This window comes from Anas platyrhynchos, chromosome 8 (assembly GCF_047663525.1).
Source record: "Anas platyrhynchos isolate ZD024472 breed Pekin duck chromosome 8, IASCAAS_PekinDuck_T2T, whole genome shotgun sequence".
Taxonomy (NCBI): Eukaryota; Metazoa; Chordata; class Aves; order Anseriformes; family Anatidae; genus Anas; species Anas platyrhynchos.
Window position 1 is genome coordinate 10,119,400 of NC_092594.1, and position 27,836 is coordinate 10,147,235.

At 38.7% G+C, this 27,836-nt stretch overlaps 2 protein-coding genes across 14 annotated transcripts in view; one reads left to right on the forward strand and one right to left on the reverse strand.

Moving 5' to 3' along the window:
• The first annotated feature begins 237 nt into the window (after nucleotides 1–237).
• On the forward strand, nucleotides 238–27,834 carry SNX7 (sorting nexin 7). Of its 2 annotated transcripts, XM_027462604.3 has the most exons (9): nucleotides 243–572; nucleotides 5,423–5,605; nucleotides 7,444–7,554; nucleotides 8,009–8,173; nucleotides 9,155–9,356; nucleotides 10,953–11,152; nucleotides 14,623–14,709; nucleotides 21,111–21,263; nucleotides 27,428–27,834. In XM_027462604.3, the coding sequence occupies exons 1-9, from the start codon at nucleotides 372–374 to the stop codon at nucleotides 27,506–27,508; spliced, it is 1,383 nt and encodes a 460-aa protein (XP_027318405.2). In that variant the 5' UTR covers nucleotides 243–371; the 3' UTR covers nucleotides 27,509–27,834. The 2 variants fall into 2 exon arrangements, with proteins under 2 accessions (XP_071898181.1, XP_027318405.2); XM_072042080.1 differs by lacking the exons at nucleotides 21,111–21,263; nucleotides 27,428–27,834 and adding an exon at nucleotides 19,497–21,051 and having other exon boundaries at nucleotides 238–572.
• The window catches only part of PLPPR5 (phospholipid phosphatase related 5), a 263,660-nt gene continuing 246,971 nt past the window's right edge, over nucleotides 11,148–27,836 (reverse strand). For 10 of the 12 annotated variants that reach the window (XM_072042087.1, XM_072042082.1, XM_038183120.2 and 7 more), the window contains one exon: nucleotides 11,148–18,953. In XM_072042087.1, coding sequence (XP_071898188.1) covers nucleotides 18,854–18,953 — 100 coding nt within the window. In that variant the 3' untranslated portion in view covers nucleotides 11,148–18,853. The remainder of the gene's footprint in view (nucleotides 18,954–27,836) is intronic. The other 2 variants (XR_011811196.1, XR_011811195.1) reach the window with 2 other exon arrangements.

The following is a 27,836-nucleotide window of genomic DNA, read 5'->3' on the forward strand; positions in this document are numbered from 1 at the left end:
CAGGCGTGCTTTCCGCTGGGATGTGTGTGCAGCCAGGGGGCACACCCGCTGGGCAGGCTTGGAAGCAGCAGAAAGCCGCCTGGGCGGCCTCTCCGTGCCGGGACCGGCATTGAGCAGACACCGCCCCCTGCTCCCCGTCCCCGTCCCCGTCCCCGTCCCGCCCCGTCCCAGCGGCGCCTCCCGCAGCCGCCGCCGCTTCCACTCCTGCGCACTGGGCGCGCCCCGGAGCCGGGGCCGGGGCTGGGGCCGGGGCCGGGGCCGGGGCCGGTCCGAGGGCGGTCCGCGGGCGGGGCCGGGGGAGCGGCGGGCGGCCAATTGCGGTGCCCCGGGGAGCGGCTCCGGCGGGGCGGCCGCCCGCGCTCGCGGCGAGGATGGAGGCAGAGGGACGGGTCCCGGGGCCGCCACCGCCGCCGCTCCCCCACGCCGGGGGAGGAGGGATCGGGATCGGGAGCGGGGCTGGGGCCGAGCTCCCCGCCAGCCCCCCCGGCGCGGCCCGGGTGCCGCTGCTGGGCGCCCCCGCCGAGGTGCTGGAGTTGGACGACGAGGAGGACGACCTGGAGGTGTTCAGCAAGGTACGGCGGCACCGGGGCGGGACGGGACGGGACGGGAGGCGAGGCCCGGCTGCGCACGGCAGCTCCGCTCCGCTCCCCGCGGCGGCCCCGTCGGCATCGGGCGGGTCCCGGCTCCTTCCCTCCCTCCGTCTGTCCGGCCGTCAGCGCGGGCAGGCAGATTGAGATTCCTGGTTGTGATGAATCTCAGGAAGGGTGGTGGGGCTGCCACGTGTAAGGGCTCTCATTTTGTGCTGGTTTGGTCAAGACAGGGCTTTAACTCTCGCCCTCTCAGCCGCCAGAGAAGGGAGCCTGCGATGGATGCGTTCGCCCTGTATAAAATGTCCCGTAAGATGTACAGAGAGCTGAGGTGGAAAAAATGTGTAGGGCAGCTGTGGCCCCATCCACCTGCTGAGACTTCTCTCTGTTGGGTACCAGAATGTATGACGAGGGAAAGAAATAGTAAATATTTTTCCTATTTGAAAATGCGACAGCAAACATTTGTATTAGGACCAAGTGTAATATGAACTAAGTGTATATTTTCTGTTTTTGTGTAAAAAAGATACTTTTTTGTATGTGTGAATAAAAAAAAACACATTGGAATAAAAGCCTCATTCTTAGGAGCTATGTATTTAAACTGTGACTGCAATAAAATTCTTGAAAATCATGCATTTTAACACCACAGGTATCTATTAGGTAATTTAATAATCTGTAACATACAAGAGGCCAGGCGAAACTTCGCTAAGTTATCAGTGTTTTTCTAAAGCATAACTAGGGTTTAGCCAAATCATATTTTCTGGAAAAGTATCAGTCGTGATCTGATGATTTGCTGAACTTGCAGACAAAACCAACGTTAAATATAACTTCAGCTGTATCTTACCTTGAATCCTTTTGCCTTTACGAGGTAAGCTCAGGCAGTTCTGCATGCAGGTGTCAGTGCCTATCAATACAACATATCAACATGCTTGCTTGTCAAGGGTGAAGTTCCTTGAGAATAAACAATAAACACAAGTATGGATGATATGAGATACTGCTGCTCTATGGGAAATAAATATATCCTTAAATTACTGCCACCTAGATTCATGCAAAAATATTTCTTGCTTATATTAAATCTTAACTACTGTTAATGTTAGCTACTAATAAAAGATTTACTGCATGCAAAATAACCTATTTCTGCGAACAAGAAAACGTGTCAAACTGTGTTAAAGCTCCAGTGTTCTTTCCAAATCTTAGACACATGCATTTAGTGGTTATATGTTGGCCAGAAATTCAGTTTGTTTTCAGCTACAGCTTGAGCGCTGATCTTTTGAGAGGATGAAAACCTGTGAGGGTGATTTGGGGTTGCATCCTCTGTTTGTGTTCTGTATATTAAAGGGAAACTGACAAGCTAAATGTAGCATCAGACTTATTTTTGTAAAACTGATTTTTCCATAATGTGCTGTTCCAAGACCACCTTGTATTAAATTGTATTTTAATGGAGTGTCTCACACCACTGTCTTTAAGGTCACCAGCATTTGCAGGCCCAATGGGATGCAGCGGCAGTGCAGTGCTCAGTGCCTGACACTGACTTCATTTTTCTAAGTTTAGTCAGTGAAATGGACCAGCTACCAAAATGGTGAAAAATGAGGTTCTTAAAAATTGTCAGCCTCAATACTGTAAGTTATTACTCAAGTTGTAAAGGCAAAGCTTTTATTGTATGAAAATTCATAGACATTTAACCTGATAGTGTCATAAACCACTGGCCCAATATCCGGTGACATACCTCAAATATTACAGACTAGCATTTTATTCGGCAGCCCTGATAAAGCATTTCATAATGTAACGTGCATTTCACTTTATCCCAGTTTCTGTTACCATGGAAAAAGTTCTGAGGTCGTTTTAGCAGAGACAGCCTCTCAGGGTTGAATGATGAGTCACACGAATGCAGTGTTTGCAGCCTGCTTTCTTCCATGGGTCTCAAAGTACAGTACCACATGTACTGCACTCCAGTAATCCTTGTGTTCCTTGCTGGTGGTACCTTGACATGACATTGACAAAGCTGTCAGTGATTTGGTTAATACTTAAAATGTTAAGCAGCCCTCCTTTCAAAACTCGGTTTTACAATGCTTGTCTCCCTTCCATGATTACAGAAAACTTAATTCATGGTGTTTGTAGAAACGATGTACATGCCACCACAGAATTGCATAGAAGCTACTTTTTCCAGAACAAGTTGATTGAGGATTTAAGCCGTTTTCAAAGGTTTCATCTCTTCTGCCACTAGTTCAAGGGCATGGAAGGGAGGAGGGGGGTGGTAGGCACGTGCAGTCGGGGAAGGTGTGGGAAAGTACCTCCTTATCAAGGGCAAGGCCTTGACTTTCTTCACATAGATAAAGAGGAAAGAAGTTTATAAAAAAAAGTTTTAAAAACCAAGAGCTGGAAGAATCGTCTGTTTTTCCCCTGCCATACAACTTCCACTGTCAACAGTATGCACACAAAAACAGGACCAACCCCAAAATTACAGCTGTGTAGAAAACAGAAAATTACCTTTTTTTTTTTTTTTAACTCTGTTCCCTTTGATGGCATCAGACATGTCAGCAAACTTCAAGAACTGCTGGAAATAAACCAGAAGTATCGTGATGATAGAGAAACAGATGCTTGTATAAACCTGACATGTATTCACTGACGTGCAGACAACACAGAAACCATACTACAACAAAACAGAAGTCCTGCTTACTCTGTGGATTTTTATTGTCAGTGTTTTATTTCATAAGCTATGTATTTTTTAGGCCTCTCATATAAAAGCATGCTTTCAGGAACCTGCCTGTATAGAACAACTTTTAGTAGCAACCTAGAAAGAGGAAGGAAATATTAAGATAGTAATGGCCCATAGGAAATTGGAAGATATGAAACACATTTGCCTTGATCCAGTTTAGGCTTTGCAGTATCATTATTCCTCAAGTGTATGGCCATCCAAGTCCCTTACATGCTCACGTGCATTTTTCTCTCCTTGGGAATTTCCCATTGTCTCAGCACTGTGAATCACATGGCCTGCCCTGAACTCGCACGTTTGGAAAGCGGTTTCATTCTTCATGGGGAGCATGGGCAGCTAGTGCTGGTGAGCCATGAAAACACAGCTTTTCTATTCATCCTCCACCACTGCCGGCGGTGCAGACTACGTACCAGTACAGAAATTGTGGGTTGGAACAGGCTGAGTGAAATACATAACGTGACTGGCACGCATACAAGGAAGCAGCTCTGTAATATTTAAAGCATTGTCTTTAACCTTTCTTCTTGGCTCTGTTTCCCTGGTCAAAGAACTGTACATGCGTGATGGGAGGAGATCTGGTACACGAGTGATTTCAGTGCATGGCTCACGACAGAGGTTTCTACTCCGTATGTGTGAGAGTACATTGAAAAATCCAATGGAGGGAGCTGGCAGTGTACAATGATGAGGTTAAAGACTGCAAAAGAGTGAGAGGGGAGAACATAGCCCATAGGCAGCTTTGGTTTGGGTAAATCCAAAGGAGAAAGTCTTCCCATCCTCAGTGACACCAGTCTTGCACTCCTCAGTCCCACATGGCAATACGTGGCCTCACACATTTCCACTCCTGACATTTCACCAGTTTTCTCTTCAGCAGCATCCCTTTTCTGCATGCTCCATAGCCAGCAAGGCACTAGAAAGGACCTTTTTTTACCACTCTGGGATTCTCTTGCAAGAGAGGAGCCAGTTTCGTGAGCAGGCTGCCCAGAGAAGCCGTGCACGCCCCATCCCTGGAGGTGTTCGAGGCCAGGCTGGTTGGGCCTAGGGGAATCCGATCCAGTGGGCAGCGTCCCTGCGCAGGGCAAGGTGTTGGAACTGGGTGGTCTTTAGGGTCCCTCCCAACCCAAGCTGTTCCGTGCTGCTGATTCACAGGCTTGGACGGGCAAGCAATTGGTTTTACTGTGGCATAAAGCAGATAGAAAGGTAGCTCAGGTGAGCTCCCAGTGCCAAGGGCAGCGTAGAAGTCCTGTGTAGGATGGCAGCGTGGGGCTCCTGGCAGTGTGGTTGTTCATTTGCCTGATGATCTCATTCAGAAATTCAGATTTAAATAGCCAGTTTTTACCCAGTTTTGTGTATAAGCTTAAGTTTTTGAAAAGAGAAAGCAACTTTCCAAAAACGCCGAGGAATATTGAAGCTTGTTATTAATTGAAATACTTCATTGAATTGGATATGTTAGAAAAGCTACATTAAATGTCTGATATTTACTATATGATTATTGATTTTAATTGCTCTCATTTATTTTTAATAATTTATTAAATTATTATGCTGTTTTCTGAGTTAGTGAATTTAATTAAATTAATAAATTAAGCAGTAATTTTGTACTGCATTCTTACTTATCTTTTTTTTTTTAAAGATCAAATTTACATCTCTGTAAAAGTTTCCCATTTGAAATTCTATTTTAAAATATATGCAAACTGGGATACCCAATTCCAGTAAAAATTCTGATTTAGATTTTGTCTTGTTTCTTAAAATCGTACTTTCTTATCCACCCTGTTCAGCGTACTAGAGATAATTCAAGCATGGTGAGTCCTGAGTAACTGGCTTCTAACCATTATAATAAAGCTGGTAATCATACTACAGAAATACTAGATGCTTGTAATCATAACTAATTTAAGCATTCACAGGCAATTTCTCTTTCTAACTATGCATAAAGGTCTAGTCAAATGGTAGCATTTTGCTTTCATCAGTTAAAGAATAAGTCTCATTCTTATTTCTTATGTCCTTACTGAAGTGAATAGATAATAGATTTGCCACATATCATATAATTCTTTTATCTTGCCATTACAGCATCTGAGACATGTTTGTATGTGCGTAAATATGTTTCAATATGAATGTTCTCATGTCTTATATGCAGGATACATCATTGGCTGAAGCAAACTCATTCAGTCCTTCAATGACAATATCCCCCTCATCTATGATAAACCAGTATAAATTTGAAGATGAACCAGAATTAAGAGATCTCTTCATTACTGTCGATGATCCTGAAAGCCACATTACAGCCATTGAAACATTCATTACATACAGAGTAATCACAAAGGTAAGCATCTATTCAGTGGCTTACACTGGTAACAATATTTTCCCTCTTCTTTTGAACCATTCTTTGGGATATTACTAAGTTGAAATCATAGTCTGATTTTGCTATGAGTTATAGAGCACTAAAACGGTATGAAACTGGAAGTTTTTTAAAAAAATCAGTAAAGTCTACAGATGTTATGTACATAGATTTTTTTATACTGAGAAAATAGCTGGTATTCCTTCAATGGCAAATTCAGTTCTATATGGAAATAAATATTTTCTGTTGTGATCTTCGACATGAATATGAAACAGCAGAGCCACTGATTTTGTTTGAAGACACTATGTTAGCCAACGTATTATATGACTTTTGGATCACTTGCAGGCCAGCAATCTTTTGCTTTGCATGAAAAGACTTGCTGCTACAAAGTCTTACAGCTCCATTTTTTCGTAATTGCAGTGCCCACTACTATGGGAAAGTTTGTTTCCCATCAACAGTTGCATATGATTTCTGGGAAACTGCCACAATTCTCAAATGAAGAAAAAAGTAATATTAGGAAACAACATAGTGTATTTTTAGCTGTCCTGAATGCAAATTATTCACTGGAAATAAGGAAGAAAGTGTTGTGAGACCAGACAGATCATTTGGGATTACCAGCAAATATTCTGCAGGCTGTGTTTTGAGAATTACTGTGTTAATTTATTTTACTTTGAGTTCTTTTTAAAAGATTCATTTAAAACCAAATTTTCAAATGGGAATTATTCATCTTTAAATAAGAAAAGTTATCAATCCTTCATAAAATATTTAAAGAGTAGGAAGAGAGCTATCTTCATTAGGTTGCTAGCAATAATTTTCACTTTATGCATCTTTTTGTAGACAAAAGAACATTTTTTTCTGCAGGCAAATATGGAAGGGCTGTAAGGTGGATTGCTTTTGCTTTTTTATCTCTTCCATCGTTTCTTATCATATTTAATTTGAAGTGCTGGTTGTTGATGATAAAGTAATGTCATTCCTCCCACATAACTTGAAAAAAATTTATTCAGTCCTCAAAAATGTTTAGATTAGTAAAGTGTGTTTTGAGTTTTTTAGAATTTACTTGCATTGCATTATAAATCTCCGTGCAAAAACAAATGCTAAACAGCATGCATCACTCTGATGTAAACATGAGCTCTTTGTAGCTTGATTCTAGAAGATAGAGTGGTGATAAAATAAATCATATGGTTTGACAATTTCACAATGCTGTAATAAGCATTTTTATAAGCATTAAAGGTTTGTTGGCAAGCTCTGACAAAGGGCTACAGAACTGGAGTTGATGATGGAATAGCAGAATCCATTAAACAGCACAGGAAATGTTACTTCTATGATGTGCTGAAGTTTTCACCTTCTGAATGTGAGGATTGTTGACTGGCATCAGCAGGCCCCAAGGACGTATGTCAGCTATTTCTAGCTTTTTCAGAATGCTAAAAAATGGACTTTCCTCACTCATTGATTTCAAATCATTTCAGAAGAAGTGCCCTAAGGGTAATCAACATAACTATGATTGCTAACAGGGACATGGCACAGTAAAGTAATGATTGAAATCTTCTGAAAACACTGCTAGGGTGATTATTTTAGGTCACTCTGCTGTTTAGTTTTTCTTTTGTTGTTGATGTTGTTTTAAAGTAGAACTTGGATTTGTTGCTAAAATTGCATGTGTTCTATTTCATTAAGAGATTGATCATCGTGCATTAAAAAACAGCAAGCAAATAGCAAGGGCAAAATAGAATCATGTATGCAGTTTTCTTCAAAATCTAAAACAATATCGTTATTTTTTCACAGTATTCTCACTTTCTGGTCCTGTTTTTTATCTCCATGGTTTTCAGACATCTCGTGGTGAATTTGACTCCTGTGAATATGAAGTTCGAAGACGGTATCAGGATTTCCTTTGGTTGAAGAGCAAACTCGAAGAAGCACATCCAACACTAATTATTCCTGTTCGTTTGTTAAACCTTATGTTATTTTTATTCATTTATAAGGTGACCCAAGTTTTAAACAGAGCTGCTTGAAGGCTTTCTTGTGTTTCTGAACTCTCATGAGCATCAAACTAACCTTTTAGTAGCTTTCTATAAAAAATTATCGCTTATATCGTATATCGCTTATATCGTATATAAGCGATAATTAAAAATTCTGTAATTCACTTCTTATGTTTGAAATTGTGCCATTTGCAGTAATTTATTTCCCCTTTCTTAATTGTACTTGTATCCTGCTATACTATCGGCTACAAATACCAGTATATACTGCTGTTAAATATGATAGTTTTGTAGCAGTTTGTTTTTACATGGTGAATTTTACAAGCTGTATCTATGTTTTCAGTAAGTAGAGGAACTGTTATAATATCCCTAATATTTTGCAAGTTATACAATATACTTTTTTCTTTTTTTTTTTTAGCCATTGCCTGAAAAATTCATAATGAAAGGAATGGTGGAACGATTTAGCGATGAATTCATTGAGACTCGAAGAAAAGCTTTACATAAATTTTTGAACCGCATTGCTGATCATCCAACTTTAACTTTTAATGAAGACTTCAAAATTTTTCTTACTGCACAAGCCTGGGTAAAATGGCTTTATTTTTATCTACAGTTATATGAAACCATGTCTTGTGTTAGTAGAGTGTATCAGGAGTCTCCCTAGTTCAGTATTCAATAGCATCCTCCCACGGCTTGTTACAGAAGTGTCAGAAGAAGGTGTGGAATTTATGGAATATTCGTCCCCCAAGATAACCTTTTCTTCTGTGCATTTGGTAATCTTGCGTGTGGCCATAAATATTGCTGTACCTGCCAAAGCAGTTTTTGTTGCTGCGTTTTGGATTTTTGTGGCACAATATTTCAACTCTGCATGCTTTCTATTATACACATAAGCTTCAAAGATTATATGAAAAGTAGTAATTTAAATGAATTACAGTTTTGGCATAGCACTTGTCTTTTTCATCTGATTTTTTTTTTTTAAGTTATACTGGTCTCATAAAAGAAAAATACATCCTTTGTATTTCCCGTGGTATTTTTACAAGATGTTGCCACTTGAAGATCAGAGTTTTGTACTCAGAAAGCCTGCCTCTGAACTTTAGCAAAGTCTATTCTATCAACATGTAAAAATAGTTACAGAAAATCGCTGGCTTATTTCTTCCAGTAGGAACATTGTTTGCTTTTCTCAATGAGTTCTTTCTGCAATCATTACCTCTGCTTTCCTGTTCACAAGGCTAAATTGCAATCTAGTCAACTCTAAGGAACGAAAGGGTAAAGGTTTTCTGCCATCTTTAATCATTCTTTGTGAGAGCATGACGCACAGCATGTTTATGTTTGTCCAGAAAGGCTTAGTTAATAAATGCATGTGATGGTTATGGTTCTGACACTGGTCTAATAATTTTAGAGTGAGATTTATCCACTAAAAAGACATCTGAATTTTTTTTTTTTTTTCCACAGAGGTCTATGAATATAGTTTTGTTTTAAAACAAAACAGGAAGCTTTTAACCACATATTATTTTTAAAGAATTTAAAAATATATATGCAAGTAAACTCAGCATGTTCTGTTTTTTAGGAACTCTCCTCACACAAGAAGCAGGGCCCTGGTTTGCTGAGCAGAATGGGACAGACTGTAAGAGCTGTAGCATCCTCAGTAAGAGGAGGAGTTAAAAATCGTCCTGAAATGTTTACAGAAATGAATGATTATATGGAAACATTTAGTCAGAAAATAAATGTACTGGACAAAATAGCTCATAGAATCTACAAGGAAGAAAGGGGTAAGTAGAAAACAGATATCTTTTTATGGATTTAAGAAATTAATATACTGGAAAACAACTTGTTGTAAACAGTACATTCATTTTCATTATGCCAAGCAAAATACTTCTTTCCAGCAAGCAGGGAAAAAGGGAAGATTTGTATTTATGCGGTGCTTTTCATAATGGTCATTGTTCTGGCAGATCTTCAAGTTAACTTGAATAGCTTGGTAATAGGGAAAGTTTTAACATGTCATCAACCTACCCAGTAAGGAGCTTAAAAAGAAGAAAACATAACAAGTGGGGCTGTCATTTTACTGTGGTTATTGGAGATCTGCATGACCCTTTGTTTTGTACTTTGAGTGGAATGTAGAGTTAGTTTTTTTCTCCTGTCTCATCCTGGCATAATGCCACACAAATTCCAGATATCTAAATGTCTTCTTCAGGTTTATTCCGCACCTTTTTTATGTATTGGCCAAGTAGATTATTTTTAAGAGCTTTGCTGTGGGCCATGGTTTCTGCCATGGGAATCTGTGCCTGTTAGAGTTTTCTTGAGAAGGATGACTTCAGCTCATATTTTTCATCAGTAACAGCAGTTTACACACCTACTTGAAACTCTAAATTATTAACTTTCTGAGCTTGACCCTGATCTCAGACTAGGTCTGTTTACAATTTCTACTGGTCAGCACTTGAGAAATGTTATTGTTTATATAATATAATTTGAAGTGCTACACTTTGTTCTGTAGTAACCAAGACCTTGTGCTTTAGTGTGCAGTACCACATCTCAGTGTGTCCTCACTAAGCTGGAGGGGTCTAATAAAAGGAGAATAAATGTTGCTGAAAAGGGTTCCTTTTGTTATAGTTCATTCCAGTGGAAATCTCTGGCTGAGGTTCTTAGGTTCAAGTCATCAATGACAAAATATTTATTGGAAAACCTTATGAATTTTGACATGTTCCCAAGTGCTGCTGGATGTATCTTATTTCTAGATTTTCCAGATAGCAATAGGCAGAACACTAGTGTGCAGGGCTGCACTGCTGGGGACGTGATCTGCTGATAACTGAGAACATTCAGAAAATATTCCTGCTTGTAATTGCCTAACATGAGAGTCCTAATTACATTATCCATGGAGGGTTTTTTTGTCAAAGTGATCTCAAAGTAAATATTGATTTCTTCATGGCACAAAACTGTTTGGCAACTTTTGTTGGACATTTCTTCATTATAAACTCAATTGTGATAAAATTATGTTTTCAATAAATGGAAACGTGTTCTCAGTACCGTCCTGTGAACATCTTCCAGGTCATAACCAGCCTTGCCAAATTAAGTACTGCCAAACAGCAGTACCTTATTCTTTCTTACACGAATTAGCACTTGGCTCAGAGACATAAGAGAAGCAATTTTTAGGATACCTATCTGTTTAGAGTAGTACAAGTTTCTAAAGAAGATAACACCTGCAGAACTGGAATGAACTTAGGTATGCACCTTTGAGAACATACTAAAAAAATATTAAACATTAGTCCTGGTTTCTTGCTGTATTCACAGGAAATATGAGGTTGCAATTCGTATTGCTTAGACACCTGTTAGTGAACAAACAACTAACCTGTGTATATGTTCCTGTTAAGAGTATTTTAATGAAATGAAGGAATACGGCCCCATCCACACACTTTGGTCAGCATCAGAAGAAGATATAGCAGACTCCCTAAAAGGCATCGCCAGCTGCATTGACAAGTGTTGCAAGGCTACAGAGAAACGAATGGCAGGGCTCTCGGAAAATCTGCTACCGATCTTACATGAGTATGTTCTCTACAGTGAAATTCTGATGGTAAGGTTTCCTTTAGGATTTCTTATGGCAGTATATGAAGTTTGGCTTAGGGCACTGACAAACTCTAGAAGAGAGTTTGTAACTGATGAAAATGATTTTGCTGTCATTAACTGCCCTTAGTAAACCTGCACTGCACAGGATCGCTGTCCATCAGCAGAGAATGCAGTTTGTCCTGTTTCCCTTGTTAATCAGGCTAGAGGCACCCCTTTCAGATGAGACAGGCTTGCTAGTTTTGTGTGGCATGGATCCACTCGTGGTAGCAGTGCAGAAGAGTTTGGATTTTGCCCTCTGAAGAGAGCTCTGTGTTGTAGCAGAGGCTGGAACACAGAAAGGCTCGAGGAACAGCAGTTCAGAAAGACCTCCGCTGACACTGGTGAAATACGGACTCATCTAGTAACAGATTGTGAGGGGGAGGAGGACTGGAGAGGTTCTTCCCTTTTCTGGGAGATGTTCCTAAATTATGTTTTCTTTTTCTAGAAAAGCAGGAAACTTCCAGTCCCTGTGTCATTATATAAGCAAGTTTTAGTCTGTCATAAGCTGATGCTCTCAGTTCCCTTCACATATGTAATTTTCTTACACTTGGAGAGAATGTAAAAAATCTGACCTGACAATCAACATAATTCAAAAACTGACTTCAGCATGTCATCATTCCCACTCTGCTGCCTTCAGAAAGCAGGAATGTCTGCAAATAAGCCTTTGTCTAGGATTTGCCATGCCTCTGCAATCTGCCGTATCCATTTTTGTGTCTCTGCTGGTAGTCCTGCTCATACTGCAGTGGCTTCTGAGCAGGGGCTGAGTGTGCTACAGGTCTTGTGTAGAGCAAGACCCAGGTTCACTTGGCCAGCATAGGCCTTTGTTGGCACGGTGCACAGCATTGCCCGTTTCTCCAAATGGCTTAGCAACTGAAAGGTTAAAGAACTACTGTGTCACTACACTGGTCACTACAGTGACCATTGTCTTTAAAACAAATTTCACTAAAAGAGAGACCATACAAAATGTCCTGTATCTCACAGGCCTCAGTATTTAAATGTACATGGAGGCAGACGGAGATAGGCATTACTTTGCTTAAAGGTATGAAGAGAGTACTATCTTGGCAAATTGCAGTATTTCCTCCCCTCCCCCAGTTCCAGTCTTGTTTTTCAGAACTTGTACATCTGTTAGCTGTGAGCCATCCCATCCCTCATGTTTCTGAAGAGACACTGCCTTCTAGTTTGCAGTTTGGCTCACCCTTTCACAGGTGCTTGCTTCTGTGTGTAGCACAGAGAGATTTGTCTGCACAAACCACAGAATGACTTCCTGGCTCGTAATGCACGTGTTGCAAGTTGCTGTTACTCACTGCTGGTTTCTTTTTTTTTTTTTTCCTTTTTTGTTTTTGTTTTGTTTTGTTTTTCTTAGTTGCAGTTGCCTTGATGCAACACTTGCAATGCAGCATTAAGCTGCCACAAGGTCCTGTCCAAAGGAAAATCTTCCTCCAGTAGCTCAGTCCTCTCAAAGTACTGCTCTTTTCCTTACATTCAACATGTGTTTTTTTTCCTACAAGTTACTTCCCTCTCACAGTACGGAGAGGGGACTACTAATCATACTCAAAATACAATGAAGGAAGTCACACACCAGTAAAACCTGCTTTCTAGGGTACCTCATCACAGGCACCTTTGTGTGTTGCTGCAAGAAGCTAACGTGCAAACATGCAGAAGTTGTGGTCAGTACAACGGATTAGTCCTTGTATTTTCCAGTGTTGGGAGTTTAGCCTTAAACTGAGGAAAGAGATAAATTCATAGTTAAATAATTATGTCTAGACAGGCTCCTTTCTAACTGACTCACAGTGGAGACAACTAATCTAGAGAGTGCAACCGTCCTGTTGTGCTTCAGGGTACAAACTGCAGCTCTAAATTGGTTATGGGTCCACATACAATTATTTGATGGCTTTGTGGCAGGGTAGTATTAATTATTATACAAATTACAAAAGTATAACAATATGTATATAAAACAGTTCCTTTGTGTGACATTGGAATTCAGCACTTGCTTATAGTTGCAACACGTTAATATTAAAATTATTGTTTTTATCTTGTAACTTAAGAAATATTTGTGATAAAAGTTGGCATATGGTCAATAAAATAGTTTTAAAAGAGGCAAAAGGAATAATAAAAAAGATAAAGCACTCATAATGTGAAAGCTTTTCTAGACATAATTGTTTTATTTCTGTGCTTACAGCTAAATATTTTCTATATTTATTGAAACAGAAGATATTCTAAGCTATTGAAAGGTAGATTTATGCATTAGCATGTAGTGCTAAAGTAGTACTCAGAGTTGTCCCAAGTCAAGTTTGCCAAATTTTTCTAGTGTATATATGTTCAAAAGGAAACATGAAACATTATTTTAAAGTTCACCTACTGCTTTTTTATGTTGTGCTTGTTAAAGTGACAAGATATCAGAGAGAACTCAGTCAAATAAGACAGATAGAAAAGGTAGAGCTGCTTAGGCCCTGTGCTGTTTCAACATGCCCTGTGCTAGAGGTAAATACTGAAAATCTTTTTTGTATATGCAGAAGAAGCAGTAAAACCAGTTGTGGCACAGCAAAGTAAAAGGAGGTTTTGACATTTGCAATTACGTATGTCCTGCTTCTGATTATTTTTTTAAAGGACTAATGCCTTGTAACATTTCTGTGAGATAAGCACACCTGAGTATGCTTTTACAGATGAGAAAACTAAGGCAAAGAGAAATTTATAAGACTTGCTCAAGGTCACATAGCAAATGAACATCAGAAATGGAAATTTAATCTGTTACACTATTCCCGTTTTGTAGTCTAACAAGTAACAATTCCTCCCCTTTCTAATTATTTTTTGGCATTATGCTAAAAATTTAATACCTGTAAGACAGTTTTAGGGAAGGAAATAATTACATATACTGAAAATAGGCACACATATCAATGTCATTGCGTCTATTATTTTTATGATAATTTTATCTGATGTTACTGAACTACAGTTGGTGCTTGCAGAATAATATTGGTTAAAGTCACAATTTCAATAATACCTTGTATACCATTCTGAGTCATTTATTCTAATTTGTATTGTAGCTTTTCCTCAAGTAAGCTACTTTTGATTTCACAAACTCATGTTGCTTTTTTAAAATGAATATATTGTAGGTTGAGTTACTACTAAGTTAACTGCTGCTGCAGTTTTTCTCATACAATTAGCAATGATACCGTGTATGGCAGATTCTTGTGGCATTGCTTTTGGATTTACCAAGATTCTAGAAAAATCACATGAGATAAAAGGTGGGTATTGAAATATGAGTCCTTACTACCCGATTTTATTTTTTTTTTTAAAGAAAAATATTTATATCATGCCAAAATTATTGAATTGTTTCATTCTCTGATCTTAATTTATTAAATTTCAAAATTGTCTGATGGTTTTCTGAACACATGGCTAAAATTTAGTGTGCTTTATTTATTTATTATTTTTTATTTTAAGGGTGTTTTGAAAAGGAGAGACCACATTCAAAGTGAGCTTGATTCCAAAATGGATGCTTTAGCCAATAAAAAGGCAGACAAGGATCTGGTGAGTACATCTCTGTACAGAATGCTGAAATATTCTAGGCCTTACTCTAACTGCAAGAGATGAATCCCCTGAAGAAAGTGTCCTGTGAAGCCATGCTCTGTAACTGTATAGTGTCTCTGTATGTCCCATACTTTCTCTAAAAAAGTTTGTTCTTTGCAGCTGTGCATGCTAGGCAGAGGCAATCATGAGAAACATGCAACACATCAGTGGGTAGGTAGCTGTAGCAAAGGATTGCTAATAATGGGCATCCACGGATCATGTTTTGTCAATACAGGCAGTGCTGTGGTGTATTTTTAACATTTCTTTTTACATCCCCATTGGGAGTTAAGAGAAAGTAAGACTTGCTGCAGTGCTCTCATAGCTGCTGCTCTGTTGACAAAGGAAAGGAAAAGGAGGTAGAACGAGCAAAGCAATTAGACGTATTTAAAATGAAAAGCTCTCAATCTTGCTCCTTCAAGTTTCTGTCTTATTTGGTTATTTTTTAGGATTTTATTATTTTTTTTTTTTTTACCATCAGTCGTATGTCTTCATTCTGCAGCAGTCAGACCATACCTGTAGTAACTCATGGAAGCGGGCATCCTGAAAGCCACCAGTGAAGTTCAGTGGGATGACTTAAAGGAATTTTGGGATAAATTTGCACAACCTCAGTGCTGGCCTGCTCACTGTTGCCACTGGCTCACTTCTGGCCTCAGCCTGCTCCTGTGCAATGGTGGCACCAATGCTGGGACACTTTTTCTGCACTGCTCCATTACCAGCTGTGCAGCTTAGAGCTGTGGTGGAGAGCAGAACTGGCATTTTTTCAATTTTTTAATAGTTGAGCTCTACGGCCTAAATAATGTCCTTTTAGCATAGTGTTAACACCAAGGATTATACAGTGTAAATAATACATAAAAATGACTAGATAATAATTACTGCAACTTTCTGGTATATCGATGGAGAAAGTCCTTGACATTTCAGACATTTTTTATTAGGGTTGTTGTAATTAGCTTTCATGTAAAGATGAGCTGTTTAGGTAGTTTTTGGCAGCTGAAGTGCATATTTTCATTTGATTTCTTGTCAGTTAAATGAATAAATAAGAATATATTACCACTATCTAAATTGTGATGTCTACGGTGTATTTCATAATTTGTCTCTGTGTACTGCAGTGGGACAGTCAGTAAATATGTCTATTTTTTATTTTTTTTTTCTCCAGAAGTAGAAATTCTGTTTACTTGAATTTTTCTACCTTTTTGCTCTCTTATCTGTTTTTTGGCTTCCTCAGCTGCTCCTCCTGTCCTTAGTTTAGGGATAACGTTTAAAGCTCTTACAAAATGCGAGGAGACAGAGGAGCCCCCCATGCTGGGAGCTGGGGCACGGAGGACAAGTCTTGGTCCTCTGCCAGCTGCAGCTACCAGCAAGGCCAGCGTGTTTCCATGCTGCCTGCTCCTCGCCCAGCCCACCGTGTCTCCCCAGCAGCCCCAGCTGTGGTGTCCCCAGCCCCAGGTTTGTCTCCTGGCTGTCCTGCCAGCACCGTCACGAAGGACTTGGTGGGTGCAGGCCACATCTGTAAACCTAAAAGGTGGGGAGGGAGCAGCCTCTGAGCAACACGGGGAGTGGAGGGGGAGGGAGCGTGGGGGCTCGCAGGGTTTCCCTGGCCCAGGGTAGCAGGGATGTTCAGGGGCATCGCTGCAGCCAGGAACCAGCCGGCAGGGGTCAGAGAGATCGCTGGCTGCCAGGAGAACCACATCTGCTCTTTGCTCCCCCAGGTTTATAGGGAATGTCACATAAATGGTGACTGAAATACAGTTTCTCTTGGAAATAAATTAACATGTTGTATAACACTAATTTCACATTTATAGGAATAAGCAAAGACCATCTTCCAGCAAACCTTTACTTAAATATTTCTAGTCTCAGCCTATCTATATCTGTCTACGCACTGGACAATTGATTGCTAAGTGAGGTCTCACCGCAGCTGTGTCATAGACAGGTCTATTAGTTGTATGTGAAAGCACAGTATATACTAAGAATTTGTTTTGCCAAAAGAGTGTCACGGGTCACCGTTTAAGTTATTTGTACACAGCTAGTTAGATCAACTTTGCAACATTGCATCCCTTTTATCAGTACTTCCCACTTGTATGGTTTGTTGGCAACTTGCTAAAAACAACTGCATTTGCACGGAGTGACTCAGTGATGAATGGCAATTTCATACAACTTGTATAGCAGCTGGTCTTGCTGCTGTTCACCGTAGGGAAGGGTCATCGCCTGGCAGGACACGGCCTTTTCAGAAAGTGTGTCTGGTATAATCTCATGGAGTCCTCAGACAAGGTGCACACACTCTGTTTTCTTCAGCTGTTACAGACAGAAAGGAATAATTTTTTCCTTTAGCATTTTATCAATCGTACCATGTTGATATGATATTGACAGTGTTTTGCTCCATAAGGAGGTTTGTCCTTGCTTCCAGTAAACCTGGTCTTTTCTTCACTGTTTCTGAATTTCCTTGTTGCTCTGGTAAAAGCCTGTAGATCACACAATTACTTAGGTGTTCAGACCTTTGCTTTATCTTTCCAGCCTCTCTGTTTCTCAATTATTTCAAAAAATGCTGTTGCTGAGACCTCAATTCTCCTTGCAGACTCAAGAGAGCAGCAACATGAATATCTGTTAGTCTAATCATAAAGTCCTGTCCTCTGTAATTGAGTGGTGGCTACATCCTGAAGACTTTTTTCTTAATTAGAAGTTGAAAGCTTTTTGTATTAATGATAGTTTGGCCACGGAGAGTGGTGTACTGCTATTTTTAACTGTTCAGGTAACTTTTAACTGTTTTCTGCATCTGCTTTTACTATGTTTTAATTTTTATTACATCTTGAACTATTTTGCTAACATTTGTAACCCGACTGATTTCAGAATGATAGGAGATTGGAAAAAAGCCTGAAAACAGAAGTACTGTGATTGGAATTGGTGCCAAATGCTGAGTTTGGCTTTATTTTCACATTTCTATTCCTAGGCATACCTTATGTAGCTTCTAATGATCTCACAGACGTCAGATTGAACTTGTCAGTGCAATCTAGTAGCCAGAAATTCTGCTGACAATGAGTGGCATGAATTCTAATCTTACCTGAAGTACACTTCCACCACAGATAAGGAACCTTAGACTGTCATTAGAGCTGATAAAAGGCTGTGAGATCTTCAGCACTGGTCACAGCAAACATTAAATGATTTAGCAAACAGGTGGTTATACAACAGGAGAATGCAAAACATTTTCAAGGTCAGTGCAGCTGAAACAGGCTGGAATCATGAATTAAACCTCATGAGATGTAATGTCCATTGGCTGGGGAAAAAAAAAAAACACAACGTTTTGGAGCCGTGCTTCTCCCACCAGGCTTTTAGAACCAGCTGCTTGTAGTGCTTTTAAAAAGCCAAACACTGGCCTTCCACTCCAAGCTTTAGGCAGCGCAGAAGGCAGTCATTCAGACAGGCACCAGATAGGCATTACTGATGACTGACGATTCTAGTATTCAGGCTTGGAATGAAGAAAAGCAGTGCTGAATCTATCACATTCTGAATAGATAATTTCAACTCCAGGCTGAACAGGGTTAGTACCACCAAGCTGTAGGATTAATGCATGTAGGAGATTAAAAGTCATGCTGGTTTGCATCGTGAGATACTGTAAAGTGTTGTGTCACTTACCGGGTAGTTCGGCTTTTGGGCCAAGTTCCTCTGGCTACAAGTCGCCCTGTGCATGTCCAGTAGTGCTGTGCCCTGGCAGTGTCTAGCTTACACCTTCTGGCCAGCTGTATGACATCTGGTGAACATCGTGCTGTCCTGCAGGAACCACTGATGTAAGATTTTATTCATCACACTAGCTGCCTCAGTGAGATCAGTGTAAGAAAATGGATTCAGGACCATATTTAATTGGTAGGATAAATTGTAACAACGTACACCTCGTAAATCAGGAACACACTGGGTGGATGTGTTCGTTCAGAGACCAGGGCATTCTTTGATTTCTGCTGTCATGTCAGCTGAAGAAGATGGTATTAATATTTCTTATCAGCTGTCAAAAAGTAGATCTTAGACCTTTCTAGTCGAGATGAAGAAGTGTGGCATAACGCTGTCTTTAGACCCTAGGTCCAACCCTCGCCTTGATACAACACACAGTTTCTTTGGGGCTTTAGAGGGTGATGTTTAAACTGCGTTTCCAGGTAGGGATGTAGAACAGTCTGCCTGTCCACATCACATCATGGCTACACCGTGGAAGAAATTCGAAGTTCCTGGAAAAGGCAAGACAAAAACAAACTGTAAAATAAATGTCTTAAAGATATAAAGAACAAGATAAGGGGAGGACGCTGCTCCAGGACTTTGAAATCAGAGAAGTTCTGACAACAGAAGCATGTTGTCTAGCTCATTTTCAAATAAGAACTTTTTTTCTTGCAAAAGCAGAAAAATTGATTCAACTCACCTTCTTACTCTAAATCAGCTACAAATACTCACTATTTTCAGTATTCTATGTGCATTTGTTTTTATAGTGTTAGAAGGAAAGGCATATTTTGTTCTCGAATAATATCCAGTATTTTGTGAATCTAGAAGTGTAGCAAGTAAAATCAGTTTAGAAATAAAGTCCAACTAAAAATGTTTATTCATCTCTGTATTGTGGAATGTGGGAAAAAATCCATTCAGATGAAATTGCTTTCATTTTTCCCATTCTGTGGCTACTTGGAGAGGTGAAGGACTCCACTTTGTCAAACTTTGAATTTGCATCTGTGGTTTGGAAATTAAATATTTTATGTTTTCACTTGACCTTTTGTTCTTGGAAGGGTTGTTTTTGGCAGAAGCAGTACCTCTTGTTATAGTGTGGCCCAGAGTCAGCAGTCAGTAGATCCCAGACAGTGGATTCCCAGAAGGTTGTACAAACTGACTGACTTCAGAGTGATCTTGGTGACAATTTTATGCTGACTATATGCAGTGTGAACAGGATTTCTGCTGGGCATTGCATAGTGGAAATGTACACAAGCGTGAGTTACTTGGTTAAAGCACATGTGGCTCTTCTTGGCTTCAGGGACACACAAGAAACATTTATGAGCTGTCATCCTTCCTTGATACCTCCATAAATTTTAAGGATTGGTCTCAGATTCTGTCACTGATTCCGACAGTGTTGCTTAGTTTATTTCTGATTCCTGCAGCACTTGCAGCTGTGGCACTGGAATGGTGCCCTTCGTGCATGGCTTAAGCTGGAAGCTGCAGATTGTACCCTTCCATATCCTGCTCTGAAGTCTGACATTTCTGCATTCTGTGAATCGCCTAAGCATCCCCTGAAAATCCTGTAAAAGACTTGGAAGTTAATACCAATGACAGCACCAGCTCTGCAGCACTGATGAGGAGCTATCCAACTTTACAGAGTTGTTATATGAAGAAAAAACAATTTGCCTGATAGCAGAGTACAAGGAAGACGAGGACGATGTATGGTACCTGAGTTGCAATAGAAACAGTGTAAGGATCAGCTTTTCCTGATCGCTGTTGGTTATTGGTGGCATTTATGCCTGACTTCCCTAGGGTTGTCACAGTCTCTGTGCAGTCCCAAGGCGCTGAATCGCGCTGTAGCTGCAGAAGATTTACTTCATTCTGCAATTGGGTGCCAGCCAGAACCAACAGAGCTGATTAACAAATAACAATAGGTACAAAATTACTGAGAGGACTAGAAGACTCATTAAAGAGGGGCCCTCTATCTACTTACTGATTCCCATTAGCTGAAATTCACTTTGGGCATCTCCAGCAATTAGAAGAAAATAATGTCTGCATAGTAGCTGCCCTCAAGGTTTTTGATCCTGGATCCCTGTGAAAGAGTTCCTGCTCTGCAGAAATCCTGTTTTAATTTCTTTCTCTACTTCTGTATTTCTGCCTTCCTCACATGGTCACACAGAGGTTAGTTCCACAATAAAAAATCGCAAGTCGACAGGCAAGACATCAGAAAGTTTATGTGTGTGATTTCTGCTGTATTCCCCCCATTCTGATTTTCCCTGAGGTCATCAAAGGTTCTGTCAAGGTTTTCTCAGTTTTTCTGTCCAAATCTAATTTGTATAGTTGATTCTGCTCCAGTAAAGCCTTTTAAGTTTCCTTTTTTTAATGAATTACCGTCAAGTGCAAGTAAAGAGGTGCCACAGTCTGTAACTTTGCAGTCAATAAAAATATTTTCAGCAACACTTTAGTTACCATCTGGAATTTCTGCTATTAATATTTCAGAAATTGTACTGAGCTATTCATTAAGAACATAATTTAAAATTTATCCCTGGGAACTGATGTACTAATTGTAATACCAACCTTGGTTCTGCAGTTCTGTTCTTCTTACTGCACTATGATCATTTGTTTTCAATCACATTTGAAATCATGACTCTACTAATTTATTTATTTTTATGTTTACAATTCATATTTAGTGCTCAGAAGAGATTGGGAAACTTGAAGACAAAGTAGAATGTGCCAATAATGCTCTGAAAGCAGATTGGGACAGGTGGAAGCAAAATATGCAGTGTGATATGAGATCGGCATTCGGTAATATGGCTGACAATAATCTCCATTATTATGAAGAGGTAAAACCCTTTCTCATAGCGTTTTTTTTTTTTTTTAATTAATTAATTTTTTCAGTGGAGAACTCAATGCACTGTATCTAAAGAAGACATTCGCATCTTCGTTTGAACTTGTGTTAACTTCAGAATAAGTTTTTGTGGGCAGAAGGAGGCAGTTATCCCTAATTTGACATGTTTTAAGTAAAATGTATTTTATTTGTGCCCAAGTGGTTGATCCTGAGTTCATCATCGACAGAGGGCAGTCTTGTTTTACTAACCACAAGAATTTGGAAGATATTTTTTGATTCAATGTCAGCTGCTATATTTTCAGCCTTTTGCCGTAACTGCACGAAGAAGCCCCAACATTTTACAATGATTTTGAATGACGAAAACATTTAAATGTAATTGCTTTTCAAATAGCACATTCAGAAAGTTATTTCGCTAAGGGATTGTCGTTCATAAAATAATCAAAATTTACTGCAATAAAGAGTATCAATACAATTTTGAGCTGTCAGTACAAAAGCTTATTACACATTTTTATAAGATACACAGATGTATGCAGTTACTATATTATTTTTTTTATAACTGAAACTTAATACTTTGGGAAGAAAGAAAAATGACTGAAATAAAATTTTAATTGCAACTCAAATGCCATGGCTAACATCATTGGTAAGAATTCCAATAAATATATACTAAGCAGTAGAACTTGAAAACATTTAACAACATCTCTTTAAGTATTCTGTGAAATTTCTTCATAGGAAACATGTTGATTGAAGTGCTTATTTTGAAAATATCCCATAGATCTGGAGTTTTTTTTAAAGAACTTCTCTTTATATTGGAAAAGGAGTACAGTTAGCTATCTATTAATCATAAACCAGTATTCTTCACAGATACACATTGATATCTGTAACTTCAGATCCCATATTCTGAACTTTTTATGGCTTGAGTATTAGCCTCAGTGTAAAATCAGTGTCCTGATTTTAGAAATCATTTTGTCAGAACATAATTGAAAAGACAGAGCTCATGATCATCAAGTCTAATTAATTAGCATGCAGCCTGTGAGATGCACGGACATTGACAATCTGTTGTTACATGTAAAGATCAAAATATTTTCTGAAATCAGGCAGCAAACTTTTGGCATCCTCTCACATTTTCTTCAGTTGCTGCTGATCTCTGGCTTCTATATCATGAATATGTATGTTAAATCAACGCTAAATATACTGGAATGTTTTGTTCATGAACGATTAGCTAAATTAAAACACAAAAATCATTCTTTCTATCTTTTTCGTGCCTAAAACTGCTTTTTGCTGAATTAGGATTTTAATTCAGACTGCCAAATCTCATAGTATACATGAAATTACTACCGTTAAGTCACAAACTGCAAAAAATGGTTCAAGTATTTTTGTAACTACTAGTGCTTTTTTTTTAAATAGCCTCTGAAATACTGGACAAGTTGGTTTATATTGAAACATTATTCTTTGTTGGTGCTTTTCTTACATATTGAAATCTGCATAAAATATGTTTGCTGTTGTGCGTTGATAGATCTGAAATTTAGAAAAAAATACCTTATTGGACTGGTGCGTTGGTTTTAATAATAGTAAACATTATGCTAACTTGTTTGAAATGTGAGTGTTTATCATTTTGTTGTTGGTTTTAACAGAAACATTTTATTTTAATACTGACATTCAGGAGATTTCTGTAAAATTAATACTCAGTTTGGGAGTTTAAATCTAACGTGCATTTTTTTTGGAGACCTGTGGTTACTAACAATGGTTAATTATTGAAGAAGTGATTACAGTCAGAAGCCCTTACATTACAAACTATAGGTGTTGCACGCCTGAAAACAGCAGGAAAAGAAAAACTAGCATCTGCTTTCCCTGTTGAGAAGTGAAACCTCAGAAAGGGATTCTCATAATCCGTAGCATCAGAATGCAGTTTTTATGCTTTCCATAAAAAACAAAATCCTACCTTAAACACAATCTTTTGAGTAAGAATTGTTCCTTTCTTTCTACAGCTGTGGTATCACCAATCCCTTTCTGTCTCTCAGTGCTTCAGTAACAAAGGCACTAATTAATGCCCAGTGCTCCAATTTTATAGGTGCTCTTATGCAGACCCGTGAGAATGATGTCTTTCCTGGGATAATGTGCAAGCTGTCTTATAATACATTTGAATATGATGCCATTTTGGTACCCAGTTACCACGACTGACCAATCACTTAGAATTTCTGTAGTTGGTCTCAAGAGTTCATAAAGTTCTTTACTGCCTGTCCTTTTCTTCCAGAAAAGAGTTGAAAAATGTTTTACTCTCCCTGTATTCAAACTTGAGGCCAGTAACATACTGTATTAAAAATGACTGTAAGTGCACTGACACTAAAACAGGGAGGATTTTCTGAAATAATATGAAAAGGTTTTAATTTAAAAAGAAAGTCAGGACTTTACTCCAGTTTCTGAAGAAAACAGCATCATTTTGTTTGCCTTACAGAGAAGAGTTCTTGAATGAAGCATGTGTTGATGCTGTACCATTTATTTTACTGCTTTTTCCCATGCCTTAGGTATGACACAACTGTCTGAAGTAGCACAGCTCAGTTCAGAAGAGATGCTGTCTTCTGAATGGTTGAAATCACAAACTGTCCACAGGGTGGAGCATACAGCTGAGAAAGCTGCGTGTCACCGGGAGTCTTTGCATTAAGTTAGGTATAGATATTCTGCAGCTCCCTAAGGATAAAGCATTGCTAAAACCAAAACAAGATACAAAGGAGTAGTTGTTATTTAGCTAGGGTGTCTGAAGTCTTCCTGGTTCATACAAGTCACCAATCCAGGCAACCAGGAATGCTGAACTTTGGCTTCAAAGAGCAGTAGTGATTAAACATTTACTACATTTTCCCTTTTTTTTCCCCCTCATGTTTACCATAGTCTTCAGGATATCTACATCAAAAAACAAACAAAAACAAACAAACAAACAAAAAACATTTACTTTTCTCAGCAAATAACTTCGTTGACATATTCTATTCAGAAAAAAAACCAAATATGGTTTGTGGGGATAGGACAAGGGACAAGGGGCAATGGCTGCAAGCTAGAGCACAGGAAGTTCTTAGAGCACAAGAACTTCTTCACGGTGAGGGTTACAGAGCACTGGGACAGGCTGCCCAGGGAGGCTGTGGAGTCTCCTTCTCTGGAGATATTCAAGGCCTGTCTGGATGCCTACCTGGGCAGCCTGCTCTAGGGAACCTGCTTTGGCAGGGGGGTTGGACCCGATGATCTTTCGAGGTCCCTTCCAACCCCTACAGTTCTGATTCTGTGATCTGAACAAGTGGGTTTTGCAGCACAATCCAAATACCAGTCAGATCTTGTAAATCTAGGAAATATACCAGAGTTTGGTTTTCCACTGCTTATAAAGTACTCTAGTAACTGCAGGAAGATTGTGGGTTATGTTTTTGTTTGTTTGTTTGTTTGTTTTCATAATGTGGAATGATATTTAATTCATTTCAGCATTGAAAGATCATGTTTTTCCTTGTGCAAGGATGCACCTTCTTTTAATGTGTAGCCTCTAATTTTGTTTTTGCCATGTCAAACTAATCCTGTTTAAACCTTTGCAGATTAATCTGATATAAAGCTAAACTTATCTTTGATAGGGTAGTGAGATTCTTATCGGCATTGACACGGCTTACTCTTTTCCAGAAACATACATTTCTTGATTTTCTTAACTATTCCAAGCCTAATTTGGTTCGTTCCTGTGATCTACATTGTCATGCAGGCATAAATTGATCCAATAAATTCATTAGGTCAAAACAATACTCCTTCCCCACTGGAGTAACTTCCCTCTAACTCCAAAGCCTGTATGTATCTGTCTAGTATAAGCTGTAGAAAAATAGATGAGATTTGTTGTTTACCCTGGAGGCCTCTGTTGTGATGCGTTTAACTAGTCATTTGGTTGTGTACCAAAGTCAGCTGCTTATGCATGTTGATCACATCCTACCATAGGAATTTAGGAATTCCCTACCCAGGAATTTAGTTAACAAACTTCATGTGATTTTCAAAAGCTCCCACATGGCTGAGCCAGTTTGTCTCTGTGAATGTTGTTTCAAAGCCTGGCTCCATCTTTGAACCCTCGATCATTTCAACCATAGACATTTATTTTACATACTTTTATGAAGGCTTTACTGTTCTGTTTTTGTTTCTTTCTTTGTTTTTGTTTTTGTTTTGTTTTGTTGTTTTGTGTTTATTTATTATTATACTAGGAATCAGCATTTTTCTATTTCTGTTGACTCCAGTTTTTGTTTCCTTGCACCCAGACACTATGAAAGTGATTTTTGTCTCTCTCACACATGGAAGACTACATTTTCAGATTCTTCTCTAGGAAATATTGTCATAAAGGGTATTTTTAAGGTATCAACCACAGAAAATTAGGAAACTGGAACACAAACACACATGGCATGTGACACATTGCTTCTGTTACCATCCCTACTACATGTTCTATTTTTATATCTCCTTTTTAGTATGATATGCAATTGTAGTATACGGAAACCTCTCACTGCTATTTCTAAAAATGGTGTTGCAGAACAGATGTGTGACCTGCAGTAGTAGGCAGAATATTTTAGGTAAAGTAGCCTTATTTAAACACTTACTTTTTTCATTTTGTATATTTAGGTTTCGTTATGTCTTCTGTGGGGCTTTTACAAGTAATTGAATTGTGAATTTCAATCCTATGCATGCACATTTGATTTTCTTTTTTTTTTTCCTTTCTGTCTCTTTGTGAAAGCTGGCTGATCCTCTGTTCAGATCTCCATTTTTACCCTCACAGGAGAACCAAGTAAAATCATTCTGTAATAATGCTGAAGTATACATCACTAACAAAATGTCATTTATGCAGTTCATGCTTCACAATGTAAAAAGCTTGAGCCTAAGGCACAGAGACCTAGTTTTGTCTTGGTATGGTTAATTATAAAACTTGTCAGCTGTAGCAGCACTGTGATGTCTGCCAGTGAAATGAGCCACTATTTCTCTTACATTTTGGAAAGTATGTTTTGGTTACATAAATTAGGATAAATAAAAACCAAGTAACTTGTATACCTGAAAAAATGCTCTGCATCTTTGTCTGGAAAGGCTTTAGTAGATTATATTTATCTGGGTAAGCAACATAGTGTGACTGCATTTTAAGACATGCATTTTGGATCAGTGTTGCAGAGATAATAGACAGCCATTTTTATATTCCATGCCAGTATATATGATATATATATATATTTAATTCACATTACTGAAATTACAGAATGGCAAGACATGAAGTTACATGGTATAAATTAAGCTGTGGTTCAGAAAAAAATGTCATTCAACAACAAAAGACTGTTCAATGTAAAATTATTGCATAAGTTTAGCTGTACTGTTTGTTGACAGACTTGAAATGGCAGAAACCCGGTACTTTGGTAAGAAACATCAGCAAACCATAGTGATAGGCTTGCCATGATTCTCAAGAATACTCTATGATTTATATAGGTTTGCCAAGATGCCAACACTAATTTAAACCAAACTGAACCAAAGTCATACATTTTTATTTATTTAATTTTGTTTTTGTTTTTTCCTTTTACTGACTACAGTGTTGGTGCTTCAAATCAAAACAATAGCTTATACAGTTATGAATACGTTTTTCCATTAGGAGAGAAACATTTGTTGTAAAGATGACAGTCTCCCCCCAGCCTCCTGCCTTTCTTGTCCCATTTCTTTCTCATTACTCAGGGGGGAAAGGAATTATCTGTGTGTTTAGAAAAAAATGTTTTAATTTAACTTGGAAAGAATTGAGTATACTACAGGAATCCATAGAGATTATGAAGAAACTGTGCCTGACTGTGCTTTCTGTTTGGAGGAGATCTTTGCCTGTAACTAAAGGGAGAGATTAAAGAAGGGCATAATTAATGTTAGCATCTCCCGTGATAACACATACAATTACGATGCTCACACTGTGTGCTTGTCATTATGGAAAAGTGACCTTTACAGCTCACTCAGCATGTTGGCTAACATTTTGCATATCACTGAGCTGCCTAGGAAACCATATTTTGCTTTTACCGTAGTCCCACAGAAACAGCTTGTGACAATGCATATGTATTCTGCTATTTTTTTTTCTTCTTTTTCTCCTTGGCTACCAGTTCTCCAGAAATCTGTCTGCTATATTAATATGTATCTGTGTTCTTTTTTAAGTGCCTTGCTACATGGGAGTCCTTCTTAGCATCTCAAACGGTGGATCGTCACGGAGAAGAAGATTCTGAAGACAGGCCTTGAGTAGTATCTCTGCTTGATCTCCACATTTCCATGCAGTTTCTCCCAACCAAAGAAGTGCTTTACATGAGATCAGATATATTGTTAAATATAACTGTTAAAATCAGTGAAACGCAGGAAACCAGCTTATTGAAAACTCAGGTATTCTAGTCCTGAAATACATTTTGGAACATGCTATATATTGCTTTATATTGCTTAGTTGTGATTTTACATATTTTTATGCAAGTGTTTGCATACAATTGTTTTCATACATATTGCATAACTTGGATATAAAGTATTTTAAATATGTAAAAAATAGTTCAATTTTAATAAAAAGTTTAATAAGAAAAGG